The 17,808-nt window shown below is 42.7% G+C and overlaps 1 protein-coding gene across 1 annotated transcript; it reads left to right on the forward strand.

Annotated features, from left to right (window-relative positions):
• Positions 1 to 379: 379 nt before the first annotated feature.
• Slc19a2 (solute carrier family 19 member 2) lies at positions 380 to 16,434 on the forward strand. The gene is made up of 6 exons (XM_028758241.1): positions 380 to 781; positions 7,906 to 8,508; positions 11,840 to 12,065; positions 13,081 to 13,273; positions 13,640 to 13,781; positions 14,406 to 16,434. Exons 1-6 carry the CDS (start codon positions 578 to 580, stop codon positions 14,532 to 14,534), a joined length of 1,497 nt encoding a protein of 498 aa, XP_028614074.1. The 5' UTR covers positions 380 to 577; the 3' UTR covers positions 14,535 to 16,434.
• Positions 16,435 to 17,808: the final 1,374 nt, after the last annotated feature.

A 17,808-nucleotide genomic window follows, 5' to 3' on the forward strand; every position in this document is an offset into this window, starting at 1 on the left:
CGCACATCCGGGGATCCCGCTCTAGGGAGCCTTCCTGACGCGTGATCGGAAAATGCCGGGTGACCGATACGACCGGGGCGTGTGCCTGTGTGTGCGTGCGTGCGTGCGTGCGTGCGTGCGTGTGTGTGTGTGTGTGTGTGTGTGTGTGTGTGCGCACAGTCCTAACAGTCGGATGTCCCGGAACCCCTCACCTCAGAACCCCAGCGCGCGGGCCCAGCGGCCTATTCGTCTTTTGAGTAACTGGCCAATGGGGAAGCGTCCCCGAGGCGTTGGCGAGGGGGGCGGTTCCCGGGGGCGTGGCTAGTGAGCCCGCCGTGGCGAGGCAGGGTGGCCTAACTAGAAGAGGGCATTCCGGGGCGGGGCGTGGGGCGGGGCTAGGCCGGAGGCGGGCCTAGGGAAGGACGTTCGTCGGGTGAGCCTTGGCTGTTGGCGTCCGGGCCTCCAAGCACCGTGACCCTGGCGCGAGGCGGCGTCGCGGACGCTTACAGGTGCCCGCGCGGGGCCGCGGCTCGGGCGCCCTCCCGTTGGCCGAGAAGGAGGAGTGGGCCGTGTTGGCGTCCAGTCCCTCGCGCCCAGGATGGACGTGCCAGCCCGAGTGTCCCGACGAGCGGCGGCGGCGGCGGCCAGGATGCTTCTGCGTACTGCCCGCGTCCCTCGCGAGTGCTGGTTCCTGCCGACCGCGCTGCTCTGCGCCTACGGCTTCTTCGCAAACCTCCGGCCGTCGGAGCCGTTCCTCACGCCCTACCTGCTGGGACCCGACAAGAACTTGACCGAGAGACAGGTAGGCAGGCTCGGCAGGCGCGGAGGCCGAGTGCCGCAGGTGTTTGCGGAGGACCTTGCGGCAGAGCCCCGGAGCGGGCTACGCAGATATCTGATCGGATTTCTGCTCGCTTGGAAAAGTGGCCTTACTCTGCGTTTCTGGCACGTACCGTGAGGGACTAAGCAGGAAGGGCCTCAGCCCACATGCATGTATGTTTCAGGCCATATGTGGATAGTACTGTGTGATGGCATAACCCGGTTCTGCCCGAACAAGTCCTGCGGGAGCTGCTGGGGACAGGGGACATTGAGTGGATAAAGAAAACAGTAAACTCTACCTTCACTAGAATATATACATATGGTATATGGATGGATGGATGAATGGATGGATGTTAGTTGGCACTGTTTTTGTGAGAGAGTCCCCTTTCCTTCCTCTCCTTGACTTTGTTTACCTCTGACAAGATAGATACGCTCTATCTCATAAGGACAATACAGGACTGTAGTACACCATCCAAATTTGGCTTGTTTGCTTAGGTGGGATTGTGTCCAAAGATTTCCTGCTCCCTCTGAAATCCGTCTCTGGAATAAAAAGAGACAGTGTCATATAATTGGCACGTAGCTTTTCTCATATTGAGAGTTGTTGCTTCACCGACAGGTTTTGTCCGTTCGGTACAGGTGGGGTTTTTGAGGGCTATGATGCACATGGAGCATGACCAAGAACTCCTGCGCAGTCATTTACTCAAGATAAAAACTTGTAAGCATAGCACCTCAGAAGTGCATATTTCAGAAATGTGCCTAACTCCTCGGATTAAAGCATGTCATCCCAGCACTTGGTTTTGTCAGAGGAGTACGTAGATTGAGAAAGACGTTAAACCAGTACTGCTCCAGGACCCTTTCCTTGAGTACCAAAGAGGGTGAGAGCTCAGGTCCGACGTCGTTTCCCTGCTGTCAGCTGAGTGGATGCTGAACAGTTGTCACCTTCTTCCTATACCCCTTTTCCTTCCTTACTATGCTGCTTCCCTGCCCAAGTTGCTGTAGAATATTACTCCCATTTAAGCCTTCCTGACGTTGCCAGTCATCTCTTTTGACTCAATAACTTGGCATACCAGGTTAGAGCAAGAGGTGACACTACCAGACTCATTTCAGTCTAGCAGGATATAATTACTCAGAGTACAGTTTGTTGCTGTTGTGTGCCTTATTCAAGGTCACCTAGGAAAGAATTGAGAATCAGTGGGGATTCCCGGATTCTTTGACACTTAGCAAGTATAGCCAACTTCTGCCTGAATGTTACATCATGCTTCCTAGTCTTATGGATCATTTCATAGTTATTCATTATCCATGTGTATTTTGGTACTGGTTAAAGCCAACAGTAAAAAGATAAAGACTTCTGATCAGAATGATTTTCTGAGAAGAAAATTACTCTTTGGCTATAAAAGAGTGAGATTTTGGGGACCCAGAACAACCACTGAACCTGTGGTATAGACACTGAGGCAGACATGACTCAGCATGTGTGCAGATAAGGCTTACATACAAACCGCTCTGTGATCTGCACAGTGTATGTACTTGCCTGATGGAAGCATCTGAGGAGAAATGTGCTCTTGGTGTTGATACTTGAAAGTTGATATGTTTTGTCAGAGGACCTCAGTCGAGAGCTGCTGTGTGCTGGCTGCACTCTGGCATGCTCTGCCTTCTCAGCAGGCCTTACATATGGGGGGTATAGGAGGATAACAGGGTGCTGGACCTAGCAAATACTTGTTCATTGTACAACAACTCGAGGATACTTCTCTTAGTCCCAAGTAGTCAAGGCAAAGGGATTTGAAAAGAAATCTAGTCATCTGGGATGTGGGACTTTGGAGTCTTTGCTAAAATGCTAGTTTAGCCCTTCTTTTCAGGTTGAGAATCCTACATCAAAAACATAACAAAACCAAAAACCTAGTAGCTGAAATAGAACCACTGTTGTCCCTCATGAATGAGCACTTGCTTTCAGCAGTGGACAGTTAAATAAAACATTGCACGATTTTTAAGCAAAGTAAATCCCAGGTTATAGTCAGTGACATTTATTTTTCCCTTGAAGACGTCAGATGTGCCAGCCTAGATCATCCTAAATAGTGCTGAGTGCCTGAGACCCAAGGGCAGAATTTCTTCTATTTCCATTCTACAGATTATTTTGTAGAATGTTACCACTTTAAAAGATTGAGGGAGGTTCTAATTGGACTGTGTCCCAATCATTAAAACCAAACATTAATAAGGGTGATTTATTTATTTATTTATTTACTTATTTATTTATTTATTTTGCTAGGAACTGAATCAAGGGCTCTTTTTGCATGCTATAAAACTGCTATACTACTGAGCTACATTTGCAGACTTTTATGTATTTTTTAATTTTGTATCTATGTGCATGGCTGTGAGTATTTGCCATGTATGTATGGGAGTCTGTGAAGGCCAGAAGAGGACATCAGATCCCCTGTAGCTGGATTTATGGGTGGATATGAACCAACTGACATAGGTGCTGAGAACTGAACCCCCAGTCCTTTGGAAGAGTAGCTGATGCCTCTAACCACTGAGCCATCTCTAGTCCCATTGACCATTTTTTAGGGGTGTTCTTATAAAGTTGCCCAGAGTATTCCCAAACTTGTGATCCTCCTGCCTCAGCCTGTCTGGGATTGCAAGTGTTTATTGCCGTAACCAAAAGAATTCTTATCTCTGAAAAGTGATTTTGTCTTTTCTTGGTAGCATGTGGTTTTGATGTTTACTGCTTTTCTTTGACTTATAAAATCATTCAACATACTCTGCTTGATACTCTGAGCCTTGCATGTTCCTTTTGCCCTTTTAGTACATCCAGGCTTCCTTCATATGCCAATCCTAAATCTAGCATAGTCACCAGTTATGTATATATAGTCCAATACTCAAATATATGATCTCTGCTTAGGATAGTCATTCTCTCTCTCTCTCTCTCTCTCTCTCTCTCTCTGTGTGTGTGTGTGTGTGTGTGTGTGTGTGTGTGTGTGTCTGTGTGTGTGTGTGTGTGTCTGTCTGTCTGTCTGTCTGTGTTCTTTTCATATCTTCCTTATCTTTCTGGGCCCACCATGTTTTCAGTTTCCATTTTTAAATCTGTGTATATGCATGTTTCTTACTTGGTTCAAAGCTCCTGGAACTAAAGGGTCATTCATTCTATTTTCATCTCTATACAGATTAAGTAGTGTTATGTAAATATGTGTTCATCAAGTATGGTATCAGAACTATTGATCTGGTTTCCTTCAGTCAAAATGTGAATTGGTTTAAAACTGAACAATTTACTTTCCTGTGGCATATATCCCAGAAGAAAATGCACACAAACAGGTTCTGCCCAAAGCTGTGAAAGTCACTTTGAATAGAAAACAAATCACATGGTAGATTTTACCTGAGACAAGAAGCTGGCTAATGGAAAGTTAATAAGAGTATGTCATTTGTATATTTTTGCCTGTGAGAAGTTGTTCTTCAAGAGACAAAATATCTATTAAAGGAAGATTTTCTGGTGTTAAGACTTCCCGACCAGAAATGTTTTAAAAGACCTACTTCTCCATACTATGTGATCTCTGTCTGTCTCTGAGGAGTCCCTGTCGTGGTACCTCCACAGAGACGGGAAAACTTCTGCAGGCAATAGAAGGAAACTTAGGGCATTCGGAATCAATAACAGTTTTAAAGAAAGTAGATGTTTTGATATGGTGGGTTGGGAATATCTGGTTGGGATGATTTCTCTGCCAATCCTAACTGTATAATCCTGCATTCTCTAACACCAAGTTTCCTTCCTGTAAAATAGAGATGGTAGAGCATTTACCTCTTGGGCTTGTTAGGATTAACTGGAAATAACTGAGGTAAAGTTCACAGCACTATATGTGGTGTGCTGCTATGGTGCTGATAGTGGGAGAGGAGGTTTCTGGTTTTGTTTTCCTTGTTTGATGTTCCTTGTAGGAGTAAACACAGATGTCTTAATTAGAGGGAGTTAGAGCTAGCCCATCCGGTCTCCCCATCCCTTGTCATACTTAGTTGATCTCATAAGCCTGGTAGTATTACTTTCCCTCATCTTTAATTATCCAAATTGTGGGTTTGTGTTAGTGGAGCACTAACCTCATGAGGGCTATCTATCTGTCTGTCTGTCTGTCTGTCTGTCTGTCTATCTATCTATCTATTTATTATAAAACAAGGCCTTACTATGTTACCAAACTGGCCTTGAACTACTTAGTGGTCCTCCTGCCTTAGTCTACAGGCATGTCCCACCACCCCACCACCCCACCATGCCCTTTAAGTTGATAAAGGATGGGACTTATGCAATAAATGTGGTCGATTAACTAAGGACAGCTACTGCTGTAAATTCCATGTCTAGACAAAGTTTTACTAGACTGAACAGTTGAGCAAAAGTTGGAACAAAAGGAGATGGGATGCTGAAGGAAGTGATAGAAAACATCTTAAAACGTTTTAGTAACATAGTAATTGTATGTATCCATTTGTTCCTGTAACAACTTCAGCACATGCAGAGGGGATTCAGAGATCAAGTCAGAACAAGTAGCATTCACCTCTCCACCATTTCCTTATATTTGAAGCTTGAGCTGCTCCCTTCCAGTTATTCATAAACTCATAAAATACATAATCAGTTTTGGTTGAGTACAGCCATTCCAGAGCATAGTGGAAGGACTGTCTCACCCATGCTCCCACGAAGCCTGAGGTAATCTCTGTTTGGTATTTATATTGGCTTGTTTTGGCTTCTGTGTAACATTTGTCTTTCTGTGTTTGGATAACTTAACTTAAAATACAGCTTCTGCTTCCACCCATGTTGCTGTAGGTGACCCGGCTTCATTCTTCTGTTTGGTCCAGTAACAGCTCATAGTGCAGCTAGATCCTAGTTTAAGGAAAGGTTTATTGGCCAATAGTTTTGTGGTAGGGAAAGACATGGAAAGGGACCTACGAAGACACAGAAACATCCCAAGTCACACAGGAGACAGTTAACTTTAGAGACCAGAAGGAGGGTAGTATCTGGGAGAACAGGGTATGGGGGAGCAGAGAGTTGCTCATTGGAACACATCTGAAAATATCTGTAGGGAAGGCTTCTTGCTCCTCCCTCACCCAGAGCCACCTCACCCCTTTCTCAAGAGTCCCTTGCTAGGGGACACAGGATGCTTTGTTTCTCACTTGTTAGAATTTGCGCACTTTGACAAAGAATCCCTTCAACAATTCCTATGATCATGCAGGCCACTCTTTTTGAGGTCACTCTGGTGTTCATAGCAAGTTCCAGATCAGTCGTCACAACTGCATCACTAGGACCCCCCATCCTCAAACCCCAGAGCAACAACAAAACAGAAACACCCTAAACTGACTGCTGTAACCCTTTAGTACATTGCTGGGTGGTGAGCTCCTTGTAAAAGAAGGAATTTTTCAGTGGTCACCGTTATCAGGGGAATGAGGCTCACAGTCGAACTGGTGCTAGTTCGTGTAGTCCAGGAACCATTTTTTTAATTCAGTCTTCTAGTTTTCAGAGCTATGGAAAAGTAAGTAAGTAATTGGTTATGCATTTAATCCTTGCATCAGACAGTCCTATGTACAGGTTTTTTCCTCTTGTGCTGATGATAAGGATGAATTGGAAGGGGGCTGAAAACCTTCCTATCCACAAGCTCCTACTTAGAGCTCTTCAGCTGACCTTGTTCTACTTTGTGAGACCGTTAGCACAGCGCTCACTGAATGTGCCACGATCTGGATTTGACCTTTTCCTCTGCTAGCAATGACATTTGGTTGCAGTGCTGGGCAGTGGCCGTGAGTCAGGGTTCCCTGTCAGCCATTAATTCATGAAGGAAGTAACAGGTACTCTACAGGGCTTTGTGCTGCTGAATGCTGAGGTTCTTTGGGGTGTGTACACTAAATACTTTTGTAAGAACCTTTCTGTGTGATGTGTGTTTATGCTTTCAGAAATGAGGGTATGATATATTTAACCTGAGGTAAACAGGATGTCCTCCACAATCACTCTCCTTTATTTTTCTGATACAGATTCTCTCACTGAACCTGTAGCTCACCAAATTGCCTATGTTAGCTAACTGGCCAGCAAACCCCAGAACCCTCCTGTCTTCCCCTCACCCCCGTGCTGAGATAACTGCTTTTTACATGAGTACTGGGGATCTGAACTCAGGCCCCTGTGTTTACATTAAACTGAACTGTCTCTCCAACCCCAAATACATTTTTTAATGTTTAACTGATAGCAAGTTTATTGGCACTTACCCATTCTAAGTTGAAAAACAGCTCTTAATTACCAAGTAATGGAACTGGAGTTCCAAATGCAATCTTTCTCATTTAAAATGCATTTTGGGGATTATGTTTACAGAGTATCAATTTTAAATTGTGCACAAAAAAGAAATAGCAATAAGTTTCAGTTAACCTTACGTCCTATAAATCAAAATAGCTAAAGCAAGGATTCTTGTGTACCTATTATAAAGATATAATAGATGTTTGACATGATAAATTACTTAAATATCCTGAGTTGGGTATTACAGTGTATATGTGTACCAAGATATACTCTATCTCATAAATATGTACAACTATATAAATTACTTTTTAATTTAGAAAAGGAAAGTAAAACACCAAACACACTTTAGGTCATGTTACCTATAAGTAAGGACACAGACACTGCCTATAATGCTACTGCCAACAGAGAGCTGCTTCCTCAAAGCATAAATTGTAGAGATGAGAATCGACAGTGATTTATTTTCCAAAACATTTATTGGTCCTTATATCTTCCAGATAGTATGCTGGCTGTTAAGTTATACAGATGAAAGCTGGATCCACCTCTCAGAAACCTTAAAGGTGCTGGGCATGAGTGAGATAGAAAATACCTGTAATCTCAGCACTTGGAAGACTGAAATAGGAGGGTCCAAAGTCCCGGATTAGTTTGTTCTACACAGTGCGTTGGAGTCCATCCTGGGCCACAGAACAAGATGCTTGATGCATGGAAAGGATATTACTATGACGAGGGGATAGAAAAGGCTATTCCAGAAGTTACCTGAACTTACTATAGTCAGTGTTTCTCCAGGTAATAAGGGAGTGCTGGTAGGCTATTCTGTAGGAGTACATTTTTATGGCTTGTTGGGTCTGTTGATCATTAACGAGCTTTTACTTTTCTCCTACCAGGTCTTCAATGAAATTTATCCAGTATGGACATACTCTTACTTGCTGCTGCTATTTCCTGTGTTCCTCGCCACAGACTACCTCCGTTACAAGCCTGTCATTCTGCTGCAGGGACTCAGCCTTATTGTCACATGGTTCATGCTGCTCTATGCCCAAGGACTGCTGGCCATTCAGTTCTTGGAATTCTTCTATGGCATCGCCACAGCCACTGAAATTGCCTACTACTCCTATATCTACACTGTGGTTGACCTGGGCATGTACCAGAGAGTCACAAGTTACTGTAGAAGTGCCACCTTGGTGGGCTTTACTGTGGGCTCTGTCCTAGGGCAGATCCTTGTCTCTGTGATGGGCTGGTCATTGTTCAGCTTGAATGTCATCTCCCTCACCTGTGTTTCTGTGGCTTTTGCTGTGGCCTGGTTTCTGCCTATGCCGCAGAAGAGCCTCTTCTTTCACCACATTCCTTCCTCCTGTCATGGAGTGAACGGCCTCAAGGTACAAAACGGTGGAATCGTTACCGATACCCCAGCATCTAACCATCTTCCTGGATGGGAGGACATTGAGTCAAAAATTCCTCTAAATTTAGATGAGCCTCCGGTGGAAGAACCGGTGAGTTCAGCCTTAAATTTCCGGTTGCTCTTCTGTGCATTGGCTAATGTAGTGAAACAGACAGGCAAGCCCATTTCACTGGGCCACTCATTCATTAAGATGCAACTGATTTATATACTGGATAATGTATTCATTCTCCCCTAGAGTGCGTGATCCTCAAAGTCACACTGGCATAACATTTATTATGCATCATGTCAGAAATGTCTTGGGGCTGCATCTCCATTTTTGTATCCCTACTTCTTGGTAGACATAAAGAAAGCACTCAGAAAAGGTTTGCTAGTGAGCACTTGAGATGATTCAGTCGGTGACTGACATGTACCTGTAGCTTCTGACTTGAAGCTCAAAGTATTTGAAGATGCAGAATTATTTTCCTTTTCTGGGCTAGAAGCAATGCATGTTATTTATTTCAAATGATACTTTGTTGTTTTGTGGTGCAAAGGCAGTGAATGAATGATAAGAAGAGAACAGCAGACAAATCAAGACATGATTTTAAAGCTCTTTCTTAGAAAAGAGGGGTCCAGCATTTAAAACAATCCACCCATTCTTTGTAACTAGAAAGATGAGTTAACTCCCCAGTTTATTTTTTTATGTGAAAGTTGTGTGTGTGTGTGTGTGTGTGTGTGTGTGTGTGTATGTGTGTGTGTGTCTGTGTCTGTGTATGTGTGGTATTGTTGTTGTTCCTCTCAGGTTATAGGGTGTGAGAGACGAAGACAAGATTCATTCCAGCTATGTAGAAGCAGTTTGGGTTTTCCTGGAATGTTGCTTGGCCATAAGCCTATTAACATTCCTGTCTTGGTTAGGGAATCTAAAACTGAATTACAGGTTTTGTAAACTGAATGAAAATGCAGAACTACTATGAATAGCTTGATTCTACCTAAAGTCAACCTAGTAGTTTCTTCCCAGCCTATAAAAGCCTTGCCCAGGGAACAGGTTGAAATTCTGTCTCAAAGAGCCTCAGTCCTCCTCTACAGACTGGGATATGCCTGTCATGGAACACACCTCTGACTACTCCGGGCACCATCTTTAGTCAAAAAGACCAGGGATTAAGTACTGAAGAAATGTTGATTCTGGCATAATTTGTAAAGTGGCACTGGAGAGTCAGCAGAGGGTTGGTTGAGAGGTCTATTCATTTGCTAGATCTCAGGTAGTAGGGAAAATATATGTACTCTTCTGGTTGGTTTTAAGTGTGTTACAGTGGCTTTGGCAAATGGATATACCTAATAGTTAAAAAGTATATACTTTACATATTAACATTAGTTATAGTTACAAAATTTTTATAGAGCAGTAGGGTTTAATGGTTTCGGACTTTAAGAAGTATATAGAAAAGGGCATTTTTTCCAAAGCAGCCACTACATACAAATGTGTGTATAATTTTTGTAGGTATATATATACAACAAAAACAAAAACTTTATAGGACAATATTTTACTGTTATCTATTTTATTAACTTTTTAAATTCAAGTCACTGCCTATTAAATATAGTTTATTGCCAAGTTGAGTTACAGTTTCAATAGCTGTCCTATACCAATGTGAACTTTATTATTTATCAGTAACCAAAATGTCAGTGTTTGAACTGGATGTGGTGGTATACACTTAATGTCACAGCACTCCAAGGCTGAGGCAGGAAAATGACAGGTTCCATGTCAACCAGGGTTACATTGTGAGGATGTCTCAAAAGACCCCTCACATGTTAAAGCTATGAAAATTTTCACTAGAAATGATCTCCCATCAGGGCATAGAACAGTCAGAGGGACTGGATCTCATCTATCCTCTTCTTATAAAGATTGGGATCCAGGATCAGTAACGTATACACACTTGCACAGAGAGCACTCACACACAGCTTGAGCACATGTGAGACTCACTTCCCACTTTGCCTCATAAAGGTTTTCACTGAGTTACATTGTCAGACTGTGAGGTTAGCTACAGTGTGGGAGAAATTAGCTTCCACTGGTTTCCTGACATCCCAGGCTCTGCGGCTGATACCCTGGTGGCTGGCCAGTGCTTTGGCCACCACAATGACTGCTGTTTTCCTACAGAAAGCATGAAGGGAAGCCAGGATTTAGATATTGAGGATTACGGAACCATTTAATTTAAACTAGCAAAACATATAACCAAATTAAATCACAGTTGCGATGTTAAGAGTAGGTGGGTGGTTTACGGTGACTTTTCAGAAAGAGGAAGTAGGACTCAGAGTAATGTGCCACATGCCTTAGACTTACTTCATGTATTGGGTTCTTAGAGATAGCCTATTGCTTCAGAGCAAAGGGAACCGACATTGAGGGAGGAGCCACCAAAGCCAGTGAGTTGGTTTTTTTCTTTCAGGAAGGCTAGAGTTAGGCTCAGTGGGAAACCACTGGCCTAACATGTGTAAGGACCTAGGCTTAACTCCTAGCACTGAAAAAAGTAAAATTTCATCTGGTATAGTAGCACTGGTCTGGTATCCCTTATTCTGGAAACTATGGCTGAAAGACTTCAAGAGCAAGGACAGCCTGGGCTACATCACAGTGTCTCAGAGTAAAATAAAACAAAATTCAAATCGAACCCTCTCTGAGGTAGGGGTTGCCATGTCATTCATTCTTAACAGTTCTCTCAATATGAAAGGACTTTGCACACTGACAGTTTTCGTTTGAGTAAGCATCCCCAGTGTGCATGTTAGTGTTTCTCCTGTAGCATTTAATAGTGCAGCCCAGTGTAATGTTTTAAAGAAAAAAAAATTACTCCCAACTCTGCTTCTAGTACTTCCGGGGCAAGTTAATTAATTCTGCAGACTTTTATTTCCTTATTGGTGTGCCTATATTTTGATTATAAATGCAGTAATATAAAGCTCTCAGATGAGCATACAGAGTGGGCATTTCATACACAGTGGTTGGTACTGATGTCACCACAGATAGCAAACAAATTTGTCCCTTTGCTGTAAATGTTATCTGTGAGTTTCTAAATAATCTTTCCTGTCTACTCAAGAGGATATAAACATAATTGCTGATAAGTATAAATATGAGTGAGTGTGTGTGTGTGTGTGTGTGTGTGTGTGAGTGTGAGTGTGTGAGTGTGTGTGTATGTGTGTGTATTTTACTGTAGACAGTTAATGATTTGCCTGAGATTGTGTAAATGTAAACAGTGAAACCAGGACCAAAACTCAGAGTAGCTTCAGGGCTCCTGTTCTTGCTAACCTGTTCTACTGTTCCTTTCAAATATATACGTTTTTACTTGAGTAAAATAAGCACTTGGTTTTACAAAGGGGAAAAAAATCTCTAAAGTAGAAAATTGAGCTTGCACAGTGGTCTGCAGCATCCCTAGCCCAGTGTTCCAGCTCTGCTTCTGTTTGCTGTGCAGGAGGAGCCCAAGCCAGACCGGCTGCGGGTGTTCAAAGTCCTGTGGAATGACTTCTTGATGTGTTACTCCTCCCGCCCTCTGCTCTGCTGGTCTGTGTGGTGGGCCCTGTCCACCTGCGGCTATTTCCAGGTGGTGAACTATGCACAGGGACTGTGGGAGAAGGTGATGCCGTCTCAGAATGCTGACATCTACAATGGCGGTGTGGAGGCCGTTTCAACCTTGCTGGGTAAGTAGTTAAGCCAACAGAGGTCCCTTCTCCCAGCTCTGAAGGAGCCCAAAGGAATGGCTTGTTTGGAGCTCTGATTTTCTTATTATGAGAAAATTTGGATGTTATTAAGTGGTAGGGGGCTTTGACTGACCGACACGTTCTTGGAAATGGAATGTACTGATTTTCAAGACGCTTGTTTTTCTTCTCTTATCCACGTTCCACTTGCCTGTGTTTATTGAGATTTTGAGTAGCAGCATACTGTAGTTTATGACAGTAGCTTATGTCTCTTGAGTGCTAATGTGTACCCAACACTGTTCTGTAGACAATAGGTCTATTAGTTGTATTTCAGAATTCCTGAGATAGTTAAAATTATTGTTGTCACTTTACAATTAGAACCTTAGACATGTTGATAATTTACCTAAAATCAATAAATGATAGCTAGTGAAGTACAGGTTGGAACTCGGGCGTGGTGGCTTCAGAGCCTGTGTCCTTGATAACACACACGTTCTGTTCCTTTCTGATGTGTTGCCCTACTTCATAAGGTTGTTGGAAGATTCTACATAACAGCTCTGAGTACTTGCAAATTGTGACTGGCACCCAGAAAGCACTCCCATATTACAGCTGTCACCACCATCACTCAAGGGAAGAGAAGCCATTTTGCATATACTAGATTGCTTCTTGGTCTGAAGCAGAGGTGACTCACCCAGCCATGTTGCCAAATCAGATGCAGTAATTTTCTGTGACTCTAGCCTGTGCTTCAGGCCAAATACTTATTTCCGTAGCAGCATCCCCAGACCTGTGTCCTCTCTTCTGTCTACTTGCCAGACGTGCTGACTCAGGCTCATCCCAGTGGCAGCATGCTATTCCATCAAGTTCAAAATTTCTCTGCTTAAGTTTCAAGGAACTCCTTATTCTTGAGTTTTCCTAATTTACATGTTGAAAGCCATTAATACATAATAATCTGAGCTGAATTTTTAATGTATTGAAATAGAGTTTCTATAGTCAATAACTAGAATCCTTTTTTGTTTTGTAGGTGCTAGTGCTGTGTTTGCAGTTGGTTATATAAAGCTATCTTGGTCAACTTGGGGAGAAATGATGTTATTCCTGTGTTCTCTCCTGATTGCTGCTGCAGTGTATATCATGGACACTGTGAAGAGCATCTGGGTGTGCTATGCATCCTATGTTGTCTTCAGAATCATCTACATGGTACTCATCACCATAGCAACGTATGTATTTTAACTCAGAAGGACTAGGAAAAGTTATGGGCAAGAGAAACTTAGATTTCTTTGCAAATCAAAAAAATTTAAATTTCTATTTAAAGGAGGCAAATGGGAGGAAGCATTGTATTCTAGTTATTATATGTTTTCCCCCAGGAAGTATTTAGGGAAGATTTGTTTGTTCTCTTGTATTTCTATCCCACTGTTTTCATATGTCTGAATAAGATTTATATCATGCAGCAACAAAGCATGTGTCACATTTCGGAAAGGGAGTTAGCAGTAAAGAGAAGGGGTTATGTTCATGTTTAAAGTAAAAATGTCTTAACAGTTCAGGGGGAGGCAAAAGTACTCCAGTCACTGTTTTTCTTTTGAAAGTTTTCAGATTGCTGCAAACCTCAGCATGGAGCGTTATGCCCTTGTGTTTGGTGTGAACACCTTCATTGCCCTGGCATTGCAGACTCTGCTCACGCTGATTGTGGTGGATGCCAGGGGCCTCGGCTTGTGTATTACTACTCAGGTAAGATGTCTTCGCTGACCCTGAAAGAAGTTTACCTGATCTGGGTGGCAGAAGTGGAACACGTATGAAAACAAATTCAAACATTCTGAACAGACCCAACCTAAGTGTCCCCCCTTCCTTCTGCCACCTCCCCATTCTTAGGTCCTTTCTGTGGAGGATGTTGAGACAGTTGTCTTTTTGATGAGGTCCTAAAGATCCTTGTTAACTGTGGGATGTTTGGTCCCTAGAACTAGAGTTACATATGCTTTTGATTACAATATGGAAGCTGGGGCTTGAACTCAGGCCCTCTGGAAGGACAGCCATGCTCTCAGCTGCAGAGCTGTCTCTCCACCCCTCATTCTTAATCCATAACCCTGAAGTATTGTATGAGATGTCATGCTTTGTGATTCCCTCAGAGCTCTTTAAAACCCCCTTCCTCCTTTTTATAAGGCCAATCTTCGCCCAAATACCAATACTTAAGGCTGATAAGTATTATGATTCTCAACATATGTCCCATTGAGAAAACACTAATGCAAATGCTCACAGAATGGCTACTTCATCCATTCTGGAATCATTGTGTAGAGTATGTTTATGTACAACCAATCTCTTGATAATTTTATGAATGACTACTTTTCTCTCTTGCAGTTCCTGATTTATGCCAGTTACTTTGCAGCCATCTCTGTGGTTTTCCTGGCTAATGGCATAGTCAGTATTATAAAGAAATGCAGAAAGCAAGAAGATCCCACCTCCAGCCCTCAAGCCACCACTTCTTAACATGCTCCCGAAATGCTGCTGCTTCCAAGCAAGGATGCTGCACAGTAACTGCCTGGATGTATTCAAACTCTTTATGGTTCAGATAACTATTTATGAATGTGTATCTTATGGCTTCAGAGCAGCTACTCAGCTAACACCTTGCATTCTTGGAGTTAGTATACTATTGTTGTGAGAAGTCAGAACTGAAGCTTTTTTTTTTCCATGAATTGTTTATGAGTGTTAATTTAAGAAGGACTTTTTCTAATTCAAAAAAACTTCCACAAAACTCAATTTTGGAAAAGCGAGTAATCAAGTAGCACGTCTGCTTTTTCCTTGATTAGCATGTGAGTGTGATGTTTTTTAGTCACATTCGTCACTCACCCAGACCTGTGGCCTGGTGGGACCATGGCTTCAGAAGCCACAGGATAGTACAAGTCATGATAGGCGTGCGTTCTGTGAGCACTTGCCTCATCCAGCCTCATTCTGATTTCAGTGTTACTTTTGCGCATGTGTGTGTCTGCAGATGGAAATCGTTCCTCACTGGCAATATCTGCTCGGGTTCAACGTTCTGTCCTCTAAGGAGTGTTATGTCTGATTTTATTTTAAAATTTCATTGTATGAATGTTAGTGCTTCCCATTTTGACTGTTGTATATTTTTGGAAACATTCTTTAGAAGTACATTTTTGCATTATTCATATGCTTCCCAGAGAAGCTCATTTCATTAGAAAAGGCAAATTTTAAAGCCTGTTGATAACTGAGGAGGGCTAACTGGGAAGGTTTGCTTGTCTTTAATACTTTGGTGTGAAGGACTCTTAATTGCAACTGAAAAGGTCATTTATAGGTTAGAGATACAGGGAGTCCATTTTATATTTGCATACCCTTTTATTTCCAAAATAGAATGAACTCGTTTCCTTTGAGACAATATCATTCCCATATGCCTCTCATTGTCTTGGCTTTCTTGGCTTTCTTATCCAAGATGAAGATGTCAGTCAGAACTGGATTATTCCATAGCCTTTTTTTATTATTATTTTATAAACTGAGCCTCTTAATGATTTTATTGGGGTTGGAACTAGGATAGACTTGATGCCTGCATCTTGGACCGTAGACCTGCCTTTGTTCCTCAGATTAGATCATCTTGAGAGATACTTAAAGTATTTCCTCATTACTTGAAAGAATAGCGTCTATATGCTAATATTTGTGAGACATGAAAGCTGTCTCAGAGCCAACTTTGTTGTCTTGTTGTGCAACGATCTAGGTCAGTGCCTTTAACTAGAGTGCTGACTTCTTAAGACAGACATAGCTAAGCAGTCGTATTAATACTAAGATTGCAGAACCGAAGCCTAATGAGTGTGTGGAGAAGACCCTGGTTCAACTAGCACTGGGAAGACCGAACTGCAAACCTAATGGAAGAATTGAGGATAGTATAGGTCATTTCCATGCATCTTCCTTTGCAGCTAGGGAAAAGAGAAGAACACTAAGGAGACGGAGAACTAAGGTCAGAGTAGCAGCCTCCAGCCTTACATTTTCTCCCTCCTCCCACCGTTTCTTGTTGCTCTATAGAAGTTGGTTGCCCAGAAACAAAAGAAACGTTGTGATTGATTCATTTTACTTTATTTTTTAAAATAACATGTATTATGGTACAATCAAATTGTTCACGTTACCAAAGCAATATTTCCTTGGAATTTTGTTCACTGTTTGTGGCATCTAATCTGATCCTTCCTTACCTGTCTAAATCAAGACTATGTTCACATATTACTACGAGGCCATGTTTGTGGACCGCAGAACCCAATGTGCTGTACTGTATGCACTTTTACGAAGAAGTGAAAATAATCTGTTGTACTTTTTATTCAATCTGTATAGACTATAAAACTATTTTTATTAAATAAATATTTTACAGTATATTTTCCCTTTTCACTCAAAATTATCTTGAGTTCATCTTCAAAGGGAGCTTTATGTCTGTAAATCTCCTAACAGCCTTTCCTGGACAACATTCATTTAAACTGTGCCTCTCACCTTCCCAGCTAAACCACCAGTCAGCCCGTTAACGCCTCCCCTTCTCTGTGGCCTCCTTTGCCCTCTCCCCTGCGCTCTTCCCCTGAAGCACCCCTTGCTGGCACTGTCTGCAACATTGGTTTCCCTACATCTCTCATGTCTTCTCTTCAGAAACTAAAACAGTGTTCAGTCCCTTTGCTAGCAACTAAACATTTTAAATTAAGGAAATTAAAGCCAGGGCTGGAAGTCTTGTTTTGAAACTCCATAGCCTCTTTATTCCATACCAAAATATTCCAGTGCCCAGAGAAGCACCTTCATTGCTCCAGCTGAAGAATCCTCTTTTATTGTGTACTAGAAACCAAATCAACCTCTGCACCACGTTAGTCTCATCGTGCAGCAGCCAAGGAATACGTTCCTTCTACACTCTCACTAAAGGACAGGGGGTCTTTCATGCAAGTATTTGAGCTATAGCTATCTGTCCCTGTAATTTCTTCCAGTGTATCTTCACTGCCTTTTTGATAAGGTTTGCTGGAGATGGGATGGTGAGTAATGAAGAAGTCCACCTGCAGGAAGTGTAATCCCGCAGCAGTGAACAGAGTAAATGTTTGAGTAGCTAAACTATTATGGTTGCTGCTTGAACTGTCTTTGTAGTTGGTCCCATGTAGTTAAGGCAGGCCCTTCTTGATTTACAGCAGTAGAAATAGAGAAAGATAAACGATTTTAGGTTGGTAAATTAGCATTCTACCATGTGTACTCATATTTAAAAGTGGCTTAGGAAGTTTACATATTCCTCCACCCCCACCCCCAAATTATACATCCTGAAATGGAGACGCTAAGCCAGTTCTGATTCCCTCCCTAACCCTGTAAATTATGGAATATGCAGCAGGGACAAGGGTGGAAGAAGGCAGACTTGGCTCAAAGCAGCCCCAGAGAGGGAAGAGTGCATGTCAGGTGATATGCTGAGGATTTGAACACATCTGCAAGAGGACATGGGTAGCTGGCAGAGAAGTGAGCAGCATGGGGATCCAAATCGTGTGGGGGAAGTGAGACACTCCCCAAATGAGTCTCACCAAGTCCCTACCTTCCCAGCCAGCAGCTGGAGCCCAGAGCATACCATCCGGCATGGAGTGGAGTCAGTCTGTCCTGTGCCCATTCACTAGGGGCTCATGCCCCCTCTCCTGCTGTAGATCTTTTCTCTCTCACTCCTACACCATGCGGACAAAGCAAGAGCCTACCAAAGCAAGAGCCCTCCAGCCAGACACCTCAGGCAGGGCAGCTCAGCTTTGGTGAGTCTGTTAATAAA

This window comes from Grammomys surdaster, unplaced genomic scaffold, assembly GCF_004785775.1.
Source record: "Grammomys surdaster isolate TR1022 unplaced genomic scaffold, NIH_TR_1.0 130, whole genome shotgun sequence".
NCBI lineage: Eukaryota > Metazoa > Chordata > Mammalia > Rodentia > Muridae > Grammomys > Grammomys surdaster.